The sequence below is a fragment of the Clinocottus analis genome, unplaced genomic scaffold (genome assembly GCF_023055335.1).
Source record: "Clinocottus analis isolate CAN_PGR_092001 unplaced genomic scaffold, fCliAna1.0.p SCAF_10, whole genome shotgun sequence".
Taxonomy (NCBI): domain Eukaryota; kingdom Metazoa; phylum Chordata; class Actinopteri; order Perciformes; family Cottidae; genus Clinocottus; species Clinocottus analis.
The window spans coordinates 15803429-15818557 of record NW_027175821.1 but is presented as its reverse complement, the minus strand read 5'-3'; the positions used below and the strand labels follow the sequence as shown (position 1 = coordinate 15818557).

At 41.9% G+C, this 15129-nt stretch overlaps 1 protein-coding gene across 2 annotated transcripts; it reads right to left on the bottom strand.

Moving 5' to 3' along the window:
- Positions 1–8: 8 nt before the first annotated feature.
- Positions 9–15046, bottom strand: gpc2 (glypican 2). Of its 2 annotated transcripts, XM_068595389.1 has the most exons (12): positions 14937–15046; positions 13575–13717; positions 11642–11800; positions 10317–10451; positions 8686–8861; positions 8507–8587; positions 8050–8215; positions 7245–7375; positions 6213–6359; positions 5212–5348; positions 2735–2907; positions 9–2611 (listed from the first exon to the last, which is right to left on the bottom strand). In XM_068595389.1, exons 3-12 carry the CDS (start codon positions 11748–11750, stop codon positions 2331–2333), a joined length of 1536 nt encoding a protein of 511 aa, XP_068451490.1. In that variant the 5' UTR covers positions 11751–11800; positions 13575–13717; positions 14937–15046; the 3' UTR covers positions 9–2330. The 2 variants fall into 2 exon arrangements, with proteins under 2 accessions (XP_068451490.1, XP_068451489.1); XM_068595388.1 differs by lacking the exon at positions 14937–15046 and having other exon boundaries at positions 13575–14049.
- Positions 15047–15129: the final 83 nt, after the last annotated feature.

Below are 15129 nucleotides of genomic sequence, written 5' to 3'. Positions count from 1 at the left end.
TTTTTGAGTTTTTTAATGAAGCAAAAAATATCACTTGTTTGATACCAAAAAAACGTTACAACATGAAAAAAGTTGTGCTATACTTTCACCGTAAAGGAATGTGCGAGTTGTGGGGATGGATGAGAGGTTGTGCTGGAGAACAATTTACCTGAAATTCAAAGGAAGCATCGGCAGCCACCACGTCCTCCTCTGACTGCCGTTAAAAGCACATATGATTACAATACCGTTGCTTTTGAAATACTGTGTTTTCATTTGTCGTCGTGCAACAGAATACTGTGTTCGTGGTGAAGTCTTGAACAAGGTCGATACTGACGTTGAAGGGTTTCATTCCTTAATTGCATTTAACGTAAAAACTCACTTCGATTGCTAGTGATTAAAAGTAGCAAGCACATAGTTTCACAAAATTTAAAGAAGAAACTCTTCTCGTTGTTTTTTGTACAGGTGCAATAGCTCATTTGAGTGTAGGTGTACTTATGTTACGACCATGTGAATTTTGCAAATCCTCATTAAAGAAAAAAAAAGTGTCCTTTTGCAGCATCTTTACATTCTTTTCATATTCTTCATCCACATCTCTGCTGTCTTTTTTTGTTGTTTCAATCAATTGATCATCTTCAACAAAATAGTTCAACATTTTAAAAAAATACGCTTACGAGCTTTCTTGCCAAGAGCTGGAGCGAGCAGCTGGTTAGCAGCTTGTTTAGCTCCGGTCAAAAGGGAACCAAGCACCTCAGGCATGAACACTTATCTGGTTTAATTTGTAGAAAATATTAAATACAAAAATGTCAGTTTTGCGTTTGACATTGCGTGACTATTTCTTAACTTAGCAGCAGCTCACAGAGAAGAAATAGTGTGGCGCATTAACCCTTTCGTAAAACCGTTATTTCTCTTTTTACACTTTTATTTGGACGATGATTTAAATGTGACAAAGTGTTAGTGTTCTTGGTGCTGGTAGGCGAAGTTTTTATGCTAAGCTAAGCTAACAGTCTGCTGTCTGCAGCTTCACATTAACTACACAGACATGAGTGGTAAAAAAGGGAATAAGCGCATGTCCCGAAATGTTAAAACTATTTTTTTTTGTCTACGGAGGACCACTCCTCAAGTTCTTTTTTCTTCTTGAATATTCTTTGATTTTATCGAAACACATTCAGTATGAAAACTACAAGTTATCATCTCAGTTCTTGACAGCATTTGGCTTTCCTTCAACATTCAATCTCTTTTCTTCATCTTGTGTTGCTTTTACAAAAAAATAAGTAGAAAAGCACCGTATTAAAAAACATCCCAACATCTTCTCAACATGACATAAAAACTTTGAATTAAGAACATACGACAAACAATAAAAAACAAAACACACACTCACACTCTCTCTCATGCGCACGCACGCACATGCACACACACACACACACACACACACTTATCTATGGTTAAGGCTGAACATGCCAGTTTTGTGCCCCAATATTGTCTGATAATTAAGGGTTTTGTTGTGATTGGTTCAATAACAATTGTTTTAAATGATTCGTTTACAAAAAGTATCAATAAACACAACTTGATTTTTTCTTTTTTTCCAGAGAAAGCTAAACAAAATACTAATTTTAAAACATAAAATGACTGCCTTAAAAATCATAAGAACAATGAAGTATTATATTAGAAATAAATTAAAAACATCAATATATTACATTAATTAACCCCTCATAACCGCAAAATAGGTACATTCAAAATAGAACATTGTTTGGTTTTAAGAGTCATACTATTGACCTGTTAAATCTCCAAGCAGAGAAGGGGAGGTTTAATTAAGCGAGTAAATTAAATCTTACTACTTCCACAAGATGAAAAATGGAACACAACCCGACTGAAATCAAGATTAGTTAAATTAATTTACTCAATTTAACACAAGACTGCAAACAAACTCGGGTTAAATCACTTGCTCACTAAATTAAATGGTTATTAACAACACAAATAACCTCCATCTCCCAGACCACTAGACCAGGAGCTTCATCAGACAAACACAGAGCCAATTCATTTGCTGTTTGTTTCTTCTTCGCCCCCAAGATGAGGGCAACAAATGTTGAACAAATGGCACCGAAAACATCGTGGCATTATGAATTATTTGTATCTTCGATACCTGGTCATACTTTTTTTGTGGCAATAGGAAAAATAGTCACGTCAGCCTATTTATTTTGTGCTGGAAAGTGTGATTTTTAATTATTGCTAATTTGGCCTGGTTTTGTATTTTGTCTGCTGGTGAAACCAAATGGAATTATTTCATTTCTCTTCATAATGTGCTTTGAGACCCTGACAGAAAACCTCATCCACCTCCAGGCTGTAATAACCAGCTATCTCCACATGGGGGCAACAGTGACCACGAAAGGCAATGACAGCAAAGGAAACAGGGAGAAGGAGAGCTGGCTGGCTGCAGATCTGTCCCGTTCGTGACCGTGTTTTCTGTTCCACTTGGAGCCGTTTCTCTCTCGTACTCGAGGCGGCTTTGCAGGGTCAGAAGCAGCGGGGTTACGAGGGGGTTTGCTGTAGGGCGGGGAATTTGACCCATAGCCGGGCCAATCGTCATTGTACCTTTCACCCTGATCTCCACCTCCTGAGCCACTGCCCTCCTCACCTGGAACCAGAAGAAGAGAGAATCATGATAAAACATTTCATACAAATATTGTGAATACGTTCTTTAAATGCATAATTGAATACTCCTTTTGGGATATAAGGAAGGATATAAGGATATACTGACTGTCCATGAAGTCCATGTCCTGTCCACTCTGAGCGTGTCTCAGTTTGTTGGTCACCACCCTCAGCTCCATGATCAGCTGTCTGGTCCTCACATCCGGCCTGGCAATGTCCACTTCCACCTCGGGGTTGTTGATCTGGCTGACCAGCCCGTCGCCCATAACATCTGGGAGGTACCTGTACACATGGAAGTGTTCATGTACAAGCACACAGACATCATGGATGCACACACGCCGAGAGCTTTACAAAGTGGCGCTAGGCAGCTTCACACTTTGTAGGTTTAAATAGCAGCAGGGAGGTTTAACTAGAGTACAATGTGTATTTTTGTATCTACAATGATTAGATAAAACACAAGCAACTCATTATGTCTCTCTTTTACTCTAAATGGGACCATAATTTACTAAATAAATATGCTGTATTGAATAAGACTTGAAGCTAGTGATTAAAGATTAAAGGTAATATTCCAATTGACGACAATCTTACTGGCTATTAGAAATAATGCATGTTTAAAGAATGTGTACATATGTTGTTTGTCGCCTGCTGCCAACTGGCGTGAAATGGCTCAAACTTTCTTGAAATACCACTTCTTTCTCAAGAGGCGATAATGCGTCATTTCAGCGTCCAGTGTGCCCTCAGACCAGAGAACGAAGAACTATAGTTGCAACATTTTGCCTTTAAAGAAATATGCATAAAACGAGATTGGGAGCATTTCGATTGCCTCTCAACATGGCGACGGCTGATCATCGCTCACAGTGTTCCCTGACTCTACAGCATATACAAACCATCCAGCCTGGGCTCTCACCAGTTTGCACACAAAGCCAACAGATCCACGCAGGATACCGTCTCTACTGCCTTCCACATCTTGAAAATAACAACACCTCCATTAGATTGTTGTTTATATTTCAGCTCTACCTTCAACACACTTTCCTCTATGAAACCGAGCGCTCCGTCTTATAGTTACTAGACACACAGACCCCAGGCAGTCCAGACTGGCAGCCACACCTCCTCCACTCAAGTGTTGAACAGCGGAGCCCCACAGGGCGGTGTGCTCAGCCCCCTCCTGTTCACGCTGTACACCCACGACTGCGACCCCCGCCATGAAGAGAACCGTGTTGCGTTTCAGATGGCACTATACCTTCATCAACCGGATTACGAATAACAATGAGATTTCATATTGAGAGGAAATGAACAACGTTGCAGAGTGGTGATCAGAGAACAGCTTACTGCTCAACGTCAGTAAAACCAAGGAGCAAACTGGATTTTAGGAGAAAAAAAAGAGGCAAAGACTCTATTGTCTCCATCAATGGAGCTGTAACAAGTGAACACTTTTTTAAGTTCCTGGGAGTCAGCATCACAAACAACCAGATATGGTCATCACACACATCTCCAGCCTGGTGAAGAAACTCATAACCGCCTACTAACTGGCATGGGACGTGCCCGATTAAACCGCCCAGAACTTCTTTGGTACCCAGCATCAGTGATATTGGTGGCAAGAGGAGCCTGCTAAGAGCTCAAAGTGTAATAAAAGACTAAATCCACCCAAGTCACAGCCTGTTCACCCTGCTGCCGTCTGGCAAGAGATACAGAAGAATCAGCTGCCGAACCAGCAGACTTCAGAGCAGCTTCTTTCCTCAGGCTGTGAGACTCCCCCACAAATAATAACGTTTTTATTTGGTTTATGTTGCAATATTGGACACAAAGTGCATTTTGTTGTGCAACTCTATTTTACAATGACAATAATTTAACTTTGTAAACTTGTAACCGGATGTACAAGTAAGCGCCGCTTATTTAAGAAGAGTGCGACGCAGCGGCTGTGAGTTAGCAAGTGAGGCACTCACACGCACCATAGGTTTTAGGTAGAGCATTGTGGCCCAGGAATGTAACTATATCTATTGTATACTCATATATCTATATTTGTATTATATCTACAGAACAGACACCAAACCAACTATATATCAAAATATCACAAATACTTATTTATCGATGTTTTAACATACAAACAAGCGCTGATAATTAATATTATACATATATTCATTTTGTTATCCCACTTTAGCGTTGAATAATTGTAATGTGCATCATATGATGTTCATCATTTTGTCCACAGTAATTATAGCAGTATAACACCAGCACATTTGTTTTGGCTCCAGTCCCATTTTGTGATGAAAGCTGCTAAGGTGGGTTTACACTTTCACATAAAACTGTTGCCATATGCAGCTGGAACATCACAGACACAAAATCATCCATTATGCAGACGTGTTTTTCCTCTCGCAACATGCACACATGCCTGCACATGCTCTACATCAGTCCAGATACTCGCTGTTGGCTTGTCTCTGGTGTGCTTAAAAGCAAGCAGACCCACGCACAGAGCGTATGGGTGACTGGCAGTGGCAAAATGAAATAAACTCAGTTCCATGCGTTCCATTGTGCACCGCCACCCTCCACCTCTAGCCAAACACCACCAACCACTCTGATCCCCCTCACCTCCCCCGGGTCTGCCCGTTCCAGCAGCGGTCCTCATTAGTGACGTCGGAGGCCATCTTCTCATCGTTGCAGATGGTGTGTGGGAGGGACACCCAGAAGCCACGCATCGGCCGCAGTCGCTCCTTCAGCTCGGTAACCTGCGCGGAGGCGGAAAGAAATTGGTTATGACTCAGACCTGTTTTTAAAGTATCCTTGTTTGGTCTGGCTGCTGGAGGAAGCATATTGAAGCTTCAGTGCTGACGTTGGCAAAGGTCGAAAATTGACACGACCCTTCTTCTGGGCCAGTTCTTAAACCTCATGTCTTTTATGGAGAAAAAAAAACTGAGAATAGATTTGAATGCCTCCCATCCTCGTTCTCCCGCCTCTGCTCTCGGTGTCATTTCATTTATTTTCCTGTTCCATCTTTCAATACCACTCTGTGGTCACAGGAGTCCTGTCTGGGCTCTGACTGCTGCACTCTGTATTATTAGTTTCTGCACCAAGCTTAGCAACTATGCAAAAAGCAAAGAGAGGATGAGCAACAGTCTATGTCTGAATCTTGACTCATGGACAGTGCAAACATTTTTCCTTTATTGGTTTCAAAATTGTACATCAAAGTCAAACTGAACCCAAGAACATGACCTGCACAAAACAACGTTTGAGTACTTACAGCTTCCTTCTTTTAAACAATGGGGCCAATTACTTTGTGATGGAAAAAGAGTATGTAGAGATGAACCCATGGATAGTTATCACTTGTTTCCCACAGCTTTATGGAGAGTTCTACCATCTCCCAGCTCATAGTTTGAGTTTTTCTAGTACGGAACTTAAATGTTTTGATTCACACTCACAGCTTTTATGAGCATTTCTCTGTGAAAAAGCTCTAAAAATCTCACTCAACCCTAACTGACCAGCAACCTACAAAAAAATCCAATATTGCAGGTTTTACCTTTTAACACTATATTTTAAAACATGAATGGATGTGTAGCTCAACAGCCGGTTTACACAGGCTGGTTTTTCTTTACCAGTCGGTCCAGGTTGGTGCCTGCAGCAGTGGTGGGTTTCTCCTCAGGGCTGTAGGTACGGAAAGGCCTCCTGTTGCCCCCCGACTCTTTGGGTGAGCGTTTGGACCGTCCAGGTGCCGGCCTGGGACTTCCACAACCCTGGAACACCTGAGGTAAACAACAACAAAGCCAAACTAGCGTAAACAGCTGTGCAACAAACATTTATATAATTTCAATGTACAATAAATTTCATTGTATTATACATTTCATTATTTGGGGATAATTTGAGGGCAGCCCCTATGGTTTGTGGGTCAAGCGACCTTCAATGAACCACCGCAATGTCTCATATTCATTCTTTGTTGCCTGCCGTTCCTCAACCTTCTTTCCTCATTTTCTGTCATGTCCATACTGTCCAAATATTTTAAAAAGTTACAAACATCACATTAACACTTATCTTAATGGCCTTTGGGAACACCCCATAACAAAGAAGTTGCTCTTTTTGTGTTTCAAAGCTTTTTAAGTGTCCTCTCTAATACCACCAAAAACAGCCTGACAATGCAATGCGCTCGGCTGTTTTAAAGCTGACATTTATGTTAGTATTATAAATCATAACTTTACAGCAACAACACAAAAACAGAGTCTAAGTTTGCACAAATGTTGGAACTGAACTGGAAACTTGCAATCGAACTTTGTTGACACAGTGCTCCACAACCTCCACAATCACACGCAGCGAACACACACAGAAGGAAAGAGCTGTGTGTTCCTTAAAGCTACCACATAGCAGGAGCGTTCCTGTTCCTCACGAGATGTGGGCGTCTCTGGTGGATTAGCTGCTGGGACGTCTGCCATGTTGTAATCACACTGAAAACGCTGTCATGCTCTCTGTGTATAAATCCTGTCATTAATAAGATTAGAATTAATCAACCATCCGGATTATAGCTTTCCCTTGTGAGAGCAATTTTTTTAAAGACAGTTGTCTTTGTACACTCACAAAAGGTGCAATCAATTCTAAAAGAATCACTAGTCATCAGCTGCTTCTGCTATCTTGCTTGCCTTCGTTGAGATGCTGACGCTGTTTTCCTGCATGTGCATGATGGCCTCCGACACTTTCACAGAGATGGAGTCGGCCGCAAGCTCCATGTTGAACGGCCCCTCCAACTTCTCTGAAACCTGGTACAGAGCATCTGAAAGAGGACAGCGGGAGATACAGAAATAGAGATGACAGGGTGATAAAGTTTGCTATGACTACATTGTTGGTGGCTTATTGTAGACCCGGAGAACCATCAAGACAATTGTTTCCTGTGACTGGAATCTGTTGCTGGCTAATCAGCTAAAAAGATTTGATTCACATCTGTGTGTGAGGTTACAAGGCTGGAAGATTAGAAAGCAAGCCAACATGAAGAGAAGTGTGAAGAATAAGGGTTGGATAAAAAGGGAACATGAGGGTGAAATGGGTTTGAATGTAGTACACATGAAAGGTAAGAGGGAGCATTGCGCATGAAAAGGAAGAAAAAAAAGGAAGGAACATATGGGTTTGATGAAATAGGAAAGGAAACATAGGAAGACAGATCAATTGTGAAGGAGCAGAGAAGCATGAATGATTAATGAAGGAGGACTTCATTAGGGGGGAACGGAAGTGAAAGTAAATGAATGCAATACAATTACTCTACTTGTAGGTATGCTCATTGTAATAATGATAATCAAAAAGGCTTTTAAATATAGTTTGGGCCATGATGTTGTTTCCTGAAGATCTGTAGACCAAAGGCTTCTTTGGCTCTTGTGTGCTGCTCCTGACCCGAAACCCACTTTTAACAACAACAGCGTATTAGGACGCATTGTTCACCCTAACCACACCCACCAATGAAATTGTTCCATTCTGTGTCCAGGTCGCCCTGATTGGCCAAGCAGCCTTTCATCACGTTAAGGCACAGGGAGTGGCAGGGCCGCAGGAAGGGCAGGCCTCGGCACAGTGGGCAATACCACTGACGCATCAGGCCACGCACACACTCCGAGTCTGCAGTCAACTGAAACACAAAGCAGTGGGTCGAAGGAGAATAACTTCGCATTAGTAAAGGTTCTTCATATTCAGAGCATTAATATAGCAGTAATGCAAAATGAGGTTAATTTACTTCTATGTATCATGATTGTGAAGCTCACTCCAACTTGGTTTTGAGTTGGTTCTCATACATAATGGTGCATATCGTTATAAAGGCCTCACTTATAGATTTGGGCTATAAAGCGCTCCGTTTTTCACATTTAAATCTTGCCAATGCAGTTGTAAAAGCAGACCAAACAACAGTTAAGAGACAACTCACCTTTGTTGCTTTGTTAACAATATCCCGACCGGTAGCCAAGCCCTGAGACAGAGCTCGGGCTGCAATGAAAGCCCTCGACACCTGAATTTAAACAGGAAGACACAGTGTTAGTCAAATAATCATAATCAATAACTGTAAATGATGCTGTATCAAAGGCCTCTTAGCGAGAGGACACATACTTGGACACGCAGTCTGCGGGGCACTTCCCCAAAGGGCTGCAGCTGTTCGGCATGTTTGCTGACACACTCCAGGTAGTCTTCACTAAAATGATACTGCGGGTTAACCAGCGAGAAGACTCGCTCCACCAGTCGGGACCAGAAGTCTGAGAGAACTTCTGACAGACTGACACTGCCCCCTGATGACACAAGAGCAACTGTCAGCATACAGTATCTGTAATCTGTAATGTAATCTGTAAAAATGGAGTTCCTGTTGGGATTTCTGAACAAAAGAGCATGGCATTAGCACCATATCCATATAATGTGTGCTCCTATGAGGCGCATTGGCCCATGTTATTTATAATATTAAGTTAAATACAAATCTTAGATAATTAATCAAAGTTATTTATACTTTGATCGGGTTAGTTATTTTACAGAGAAGCAGTTGTTGGCAATACAAATCTTAAATCTGAACTAACTTGCTTGAAGTTAACTTTGACAGTTTGGCAAAAGGCTGAGATGTAGTTAACTTTGAAGGCAATAGCCACATTTAGTCCCACCGCCATTCTTACAACCTTTGTCTGATATAAGAGGTAACCAGCTCTCTCTTTAAGAGTATAAAATTATTTTACTTCATGTACTACTCTTCCAGATGCAAGCACGGGATACACAAGGTATTGTAATCAAATAAAGTAAAAAATATATCGCCACATTTTTTTAAATGACATCAAAGCAAAGAATTTACCTCCACAAAACAATGTATGTTGCACCTTTGATATCTATATCAAAAACACAACCCTAACATAATATTGTTGTGTTCACTTGTTTTTGGTCCCTTCTTCCTTTAAATCCTCGTCAGTCTCTTTGTGCATTAATGAATTGGCAGACAGATTCTCAGAATGCAACGCTCCAATCTGTAGTCTACAATACGGCCTCAAATTAGCCATACATGTTGTCTGGCAGACAAAGACGGGTTGACTAAGCAGCAACAGCCTGCAGACAGACTCGCCAGCGCGCCGCCGCCACGCCAGAACGGAGCGATCCGGAACAGAAATAGAAACAGTCATCCATGGGATTCCAATTCCCTCTCTATTGCTCTCTCCAATTGTTCTCTGCATTTTAATTCAGCTCAAAAGACAATACTGCCTCCTTTCTGCTGCCTGGAGCAGCTGTGGATTTACCACAACAGGGATTGATAAGACGACACTCCACTGAAACAAGAATCATCACAGCTACTTTACCGTACTTACCAACTTTACTGGTTTTAAACACTTGTGTGCAATGATTCATTCATCATGGAGGTGATGGAGGCCCGTATTGTCTCGTGAAATGTGGTAGTTGTCAAATCAGATGGTGTCCAGTGCAAATCTTTTGGTTAACTAAGTCCTCTAAAAATGTAGTCTTTTTTAATATAGTTTTTGGCCATTTTGCGTTGTTTGAAAGTTGAGAGTATAGATGGAAAGGAAAAACATGCGACGAGAGAAGAAAGGGGGCAAGCAAAAAAAGTAACCAAGTGTCTTAAGACCACTAAACCACGGGAAGCCCTAATTTGACTGTTTGATGTGGTTAATTCAACCCGACTAGTGGCACTTTGCCAGGACCATTAGACTGAATACATAAAATTCAAGCGGGATGTATAAAGTGATTAAACTAACCAGAATAATATCTGCGCAGCTCCACAAACAGCTCCTGGAAGACGTGTGCATTCTGGGTGAATAGCCGGCCGTAGGTCTTGGTAAACATCTGGTTCATAGACTTCTCGGACAAGTCTATAAGCTCTCTGAAGAACTCTGCAGACACACAGACAGGAAAAGCAAAAATTAGATATTAATTGTTCACCCATTTTTTTTCTCGTGTAGTATCTGAGCTAGGTTTCTACGTAGGTGCTCAGACACCCCCTCCACTCCGAGATGAACAGCTCATAGGGACGGTTACATCAGAACCTGCATCCTGGTAAATGAGTGTAACAACGTTTGCTCTATTTAGGACTTTAGGACTCATATGCAGTCTCCCACTCCTTCCTCATCTTTAAATGATTCATCACGTACATTATGTAAAAGGATGAGGAGGGGAAAAGAAGAAAAAAAGGTGATAGCAGTCCACAGCAGGTAGGAGGAGAAAGTGTTAATTCAGCTCCCTGCTATTGCTGCTGAAAACCTGCAGCCATCCATATAGAACTTGAGACAACGTGGGCTGAATTCTCTGAAACGCAGTCACTTAAGCTGTCTGGGAAGGTTTCCCCATTGACCATTTGTTTAACGGCCATTCCACCGATTTTATGCAGGAAGTTCAGTTGACTGGCCATGGTTAGTCCATGATTTTAAAATGCCGTCCGTGGCTCTGGAGAAAGCCCTCGAAAGTAAAAGTAAAAAAACTCTGATGACGTCATGGTGATGTCATTAGGTGAACTCAGCTATGCTGGCGCCTACGGATTTATAACAGAAAATGTTGAGATACTAACTGGAGGTGTGCAGTTTTAATGAGACAGAGAGGGTCCAATTTGTGATGCTATCGAGTTGCATTATGGGAAAGTGAACTCCAGTGTGTGTGTGTGTGTGTGTGTGTGTGTGTGTGTGTGTGTGTGTGTCTTGTAAGTCCTCCAACTGTATAAAAGTGCAATGCAAAACTTGTTGAAGTATCTCTTGAAATTCTGCAGTTTTTTGGGTTGGGTGTGGATTAAACATAAATAAGAAGCATGTTAGGATCTCATGAATACATGCACTGCAGTGCTTTTAGCGTCCAAAGGTCATTTTAAGACTCAGATATTCCGACCATCTGAGAGGAGCTTCGCAGTCGGATATCATAAATAAGTTTTAATCAGCTGTCACTCATTGCCACTAACTCAGTAGATAAGGAGGGTGAGACAAGGAGAAGCCGTGTTCCTTTTTTCCCCTTCAAATGTACCCACTTTAAGAAGAAGGATATTTTTAACCAATTTAAACCCATTAAACATAATGATAATAGTGAATCAGTCTCTCACCGTCAAACCTGCGGTGTCTCTGCGTGAACGTAGTCAAAAGGAACTGGCTGTTCTCCTCGACGGCTTTGAGGAAGTCCCTCTCGCTCTGGAGGGCCAGCGTCTCCTCCATCTGACTGGAGCAGCAGGTGTAGTCCAGAGGACAGAGCCGCAGGTGCTCACCTGGAGGACAAGTTAAACCGGGCCAGAAGAGAAAGAGGATAGGATCATGCCTGTTTTAGTAACTTCTTTGGAGAAATTCTTACTTTAATTTCATAGTAACATGTTTGATTCTGCTATACAAATAAAGTTTTTGTTATTACCGCAACCAAAAACAAGGCCTGTTGTCAATAACATCAGTGGGTCTTTTATCAGGTCAAAGCAGATGTTTTAAGTGAGAAAGTCCATTACTCCACTCAGTCTGTCAGTTACTGTGGGGAAATCTTATCAAAGATAAGGGTGTGATAGAAAATTGTAATTTCCCTACATGAATTATTCAACTTCAATCTGTCCTTTCTTTGTCAGCTCAGGTTGGGTCTTTGATATGTCAGAGGTAATGATATGCAAACGACAACCAGGGGAGGAAGAAAAAAAACAGCACCGTGAATGAGGAAAAGGTTTTGAATTCTTTGTTTCTAGGATTTTACGTCGAGCATGAATATCGCTGCTGTTAATACAGTCGAAACTCTCCCAACTCCACCCTCACCGAGGTTCCCCTCGGCCTCTTTTGTTCTCTCTGTGTGTCTCACTATTAGCCCTCTCTCATCCCTCTATTTCCATTTCTAAACTGCCTCTCTACATCCTTCGCTCTCCCGGCCATCTGCTCCCCTGGCCCACGGGACGGTGAGCCAAGACTCAGGCAGTGATAGCCCAACACACACACACTCACACTCACAATCAATCAATCAATATTGCAGTTGTCTCAGTGAATCACACACACAGAGCTAAATTGCCACAAGATAAAAATCATCACAGATAGATCTGCAATTTCATAAATTTCACTCATTAATTGGACTTTTTTTCAGTAAAGCTGCAGGTCTGTTTGAGACACACACACACACACACAGACACACACACACAGACACACACACACAGACACACACACACAGACACACACACACACACACACACACACACACACACACACGCTCCCTCACTTGTCCAAACATCAATATTTTAAACATCTCTCTCTCTCTCTCTCTCTCTCTAGCTCTCTAGCGCTCTCTCTCTCTCTCTCTCTCTCTCTCTCTCTCTCTCTCTCTCTCTCTCTCTCTCTCTCTCTCTCTCTCTCTCTCTCTCTCTCTCTCTCTCTCTCTCTCTCTCTCTAAATTATCCAAAATCCAACAGTTTGTAATCCTTGTGATTTTTTTTTCTTTAGCAGATAAGATTAGCACCAGTGAACAGAGCCGATGGGCATACGCAGGGATTTAACAGTGGGCCAGTAGGCAAAGACTAATTAGGGGCGAGGTTCTTTGTTGCACCGGTGTTGGCAATTTGCTCATCCCCTTAATCATCCTATATAAACTGCACAGAGGGGAGGAGGGGGCGGGTGTAATTTGTTTTAAACCATTCTGTGTTATTTCTCTTGAGGAAGACTCAACGTGATATCCCTGCGTTGTGTCTCTGGTGTTTATTACGGAGTTTTTCGCAAGCTTGTACTTTTAGGTGTGACTTTTCTATCGTCACCAGGCTATTATTTTGCCATATAAATAATATCTTGTGGTGAGCAGCGAGTTTATAATGACCTTAATGTGCAGAATCGTAATTGGATCCCAGTTGAGACAAACAAGAGCATGCTGACCCACATACATTTCTGCTGCGACATCTATCTTGCATGTTCTATTATAAACTTGAATAAGGCACATGCTTCCTGACAGATGAAGACGGGACCCTTCTGCGTGAGTCTCAAGTGTGTAATTAATTTATCTCCACCCGCAGGCTAGATGCAGAGACTTACCGGAGATTTGAGTCAGCGGAGCGGTGCCAGTGCTGTACCCCTTCTCTGAGTACACCTGCCGGGTGTCGGCGCAGCTCCTCCCCGCTGCAGCCGCGGGGCTCCGGGTCCCCGACAGGGCGCAGAGCAGCACCAGCAGCGGGTACCTGGGGAAAGAGAGCCGGGTATCCATCCTCAGCTCAGGACTCAAAAAAAGGACCGAGAGAGGGCGGGTTTATATTAAAAAAAGACTGGTGCGTGCAGGTCCTTTTTTATAAATGAATGAATGGCCGGTTTAGACGCACACAAAAGTAAAAACAATATCCCAAATTGTCACTCGTTTAAAAGAGTCATAGTTTTCCCCGATTAGTGCAATGAATTGATAAATCCGGGCTGGTTTTTATATCACAAATGTGTCTCCATCGACCGTGTCCAGTTAATTTGTCCTTCCTGGGAGATCCGCTGTTGTACGTAAATGTGAATGGGGCACTCCCGTCCCTCAGCCTCGTCCAACAAACTGAGTCAAGCTCGCCGGACAGGACAGCGTGAAACCGGAAACGGGGTGTTTTTCAAAATAAAAAGACAAGTTTTTATTTATTGTATTTTTATCTCAAGAAGGCACGTCAACTCCTTAAAATACAAGGTGTAAGAACGACACGGAAACTGAGTAAAATGTCAGCTATACATTTGGTGAAATTTAAGGAAAAGTTAATATCCAAGATAATAAACATTGCAATGCTCTAACGAGCAGCCCCAAAAAAATAATAAAGGCAGTGCAGAACTGCAGTGTTTAACCTCTTCAAAAGTTGTGTTGTTTTATTTGTTTATTTAGTTATTTTATAATATTGCAGGACACACCATAAAAAGATAATGCAACAAATTGGACATAGGTCTAAAAGGTTCAATTGTTTTTAAAGAGCCCAAAAATTGCTGCACCATGTTATGTTGGATAACCTGTGTTGACCTATTCACACCAAATAAAAGCATATGTTTTTCTTTCCTCATTGGACGTCTTACAGCATAAACTGGTATTTCATTAAGCAAAAGCTGATGGGCCAGGTGGAACCATACAATAATAATGTTTAGTCGTAATTCATTCAACAGTAAGTTTGCTGCATTTAAACGTGTTTTGCTGCAGACCGACTTTTAACGCTGATGCGGCTTGCGCTCACTGTTGAGCAAAATATACAGCCGAAGCACCTATTTTTCAAGACAAATGTAATCTTACTTTGTATCGTTATCATACAAGGTGGAATTGGAATCATATCAGGTCTAATATCCCATCGAGTACCTAATGGAAACATTGCTGGAGATGAATCGTTTGACAAAAAAAACTTGAATAGGTATTTTATTTTTGAGGTTTGAACCAGAAGTTGTGTATTTCACCTCAGCTAGTTTGACCATAACCCATCAGACCCAGAACAATGGACCGTGCAGAGGAGCACCAACAAGGGAGAGTTGGGTGAGGAGCCTGCGGTTGCGGGGCGGGGAGCAGCTGAGCCAACCACCTCAGGGTCCTAAAAACAGACAAGCAGACAAGCAGGCAGATCGTATATTGACACGATATGGCAATGCATGT

Bases quoted from the DNA above. Each gene is read 5' to 3' on its own strand.
- gpc2 (XM_068595388.1), bottom strand. From the start codon at position 13,743: ATGGATACCCGGCTCTCTTTCCCCAGGTACCCGCTGCTGGTGCTGCTC. The intron at 2,908-5,211 runs GTGAGGGGGATC...CCATGTGTACAG, and splicing joins AACGGGCAGACCCGGGGGAG to GTACCTCCCAGATGTTATGG. The intron at 2,612-2,734 runs GTCAGTATATCC...TTCTGGTTCCAG, and splicing joins GGACATGGACTTCATGGACA to GTGAGGAGGGCAGTGGCTCA.